The 307-nt window shown below is 45.6% G+C and overlaps 1 protein-coding gene across 1 annotated transcript in view; it reads right to left on the bottom strand.

Moving 5' to 3' along the window:
• Positions 1-307, bottom strand: part of LOC104491722 (reticulon-1-like) — a gene marked incomplete at its 3' end in the record, with an annotated part of 65,091 nt that overhangs the window by 442 nt on the left and 64,342 nt on the right. The window contains exon 3 of the mRNA XM_010134187.1: positions 18-307. This exon is cut by the window's right edge and continues 22 nt beyond it. Coding sequence (XP_010132489.1) covers positions 18-307 — 290 coding nt within the window. The remainder of the gene's footprint in view (positions 1-17) is intronic.

Raw genomic sequence — 307 nt, 5'->3', positions numbered from 1 at the left:
CAGCAGCATGGCTGGGCTTGGTGGGTGTTCCCTGGTACTTATCAATAAGTCCTGGGCTCTCATCTTCTGAGTCAGAGTCATGCTTTTCTTGGTATTTTATTTCTTCTGATCTACTTATGTCCATGTATTTATAAGCTTCTACTTTCATGGGATCTGCTAAGATTTTATCAACTTCAGTGGACTCTGCAGGAGTCATCTCTATTCCCGAATCTGAGCTAAACAAGCCACGAGATTCAAATCCAGACACATCCTGAACAGGATGCCCCAGCGTGTTAAACCCCTCTGTGCTGCCAGAGCAGGGAATGGG

This window comes from Buceros rhinoceros, unplaced genomic scaffold, assembly GCF_000710305.1.
Source record: "Buceros rhinoceros silvestris isolate BGI_N320 unplaced genomic scaffold, ASM71030v1 scaffold14484, whole genome shotgun sequence".
Classification (NCBI taxonomy): domain Eukaryota; kingdom Metazoa; phylum Chordata; class Aves; order Bucerotiformes; family Bucerotidae; genus Buceros; species Buceros rhinoceros.
This window is presented reverse-complemented; position numbering and strand designations above follow the sequence as displayed.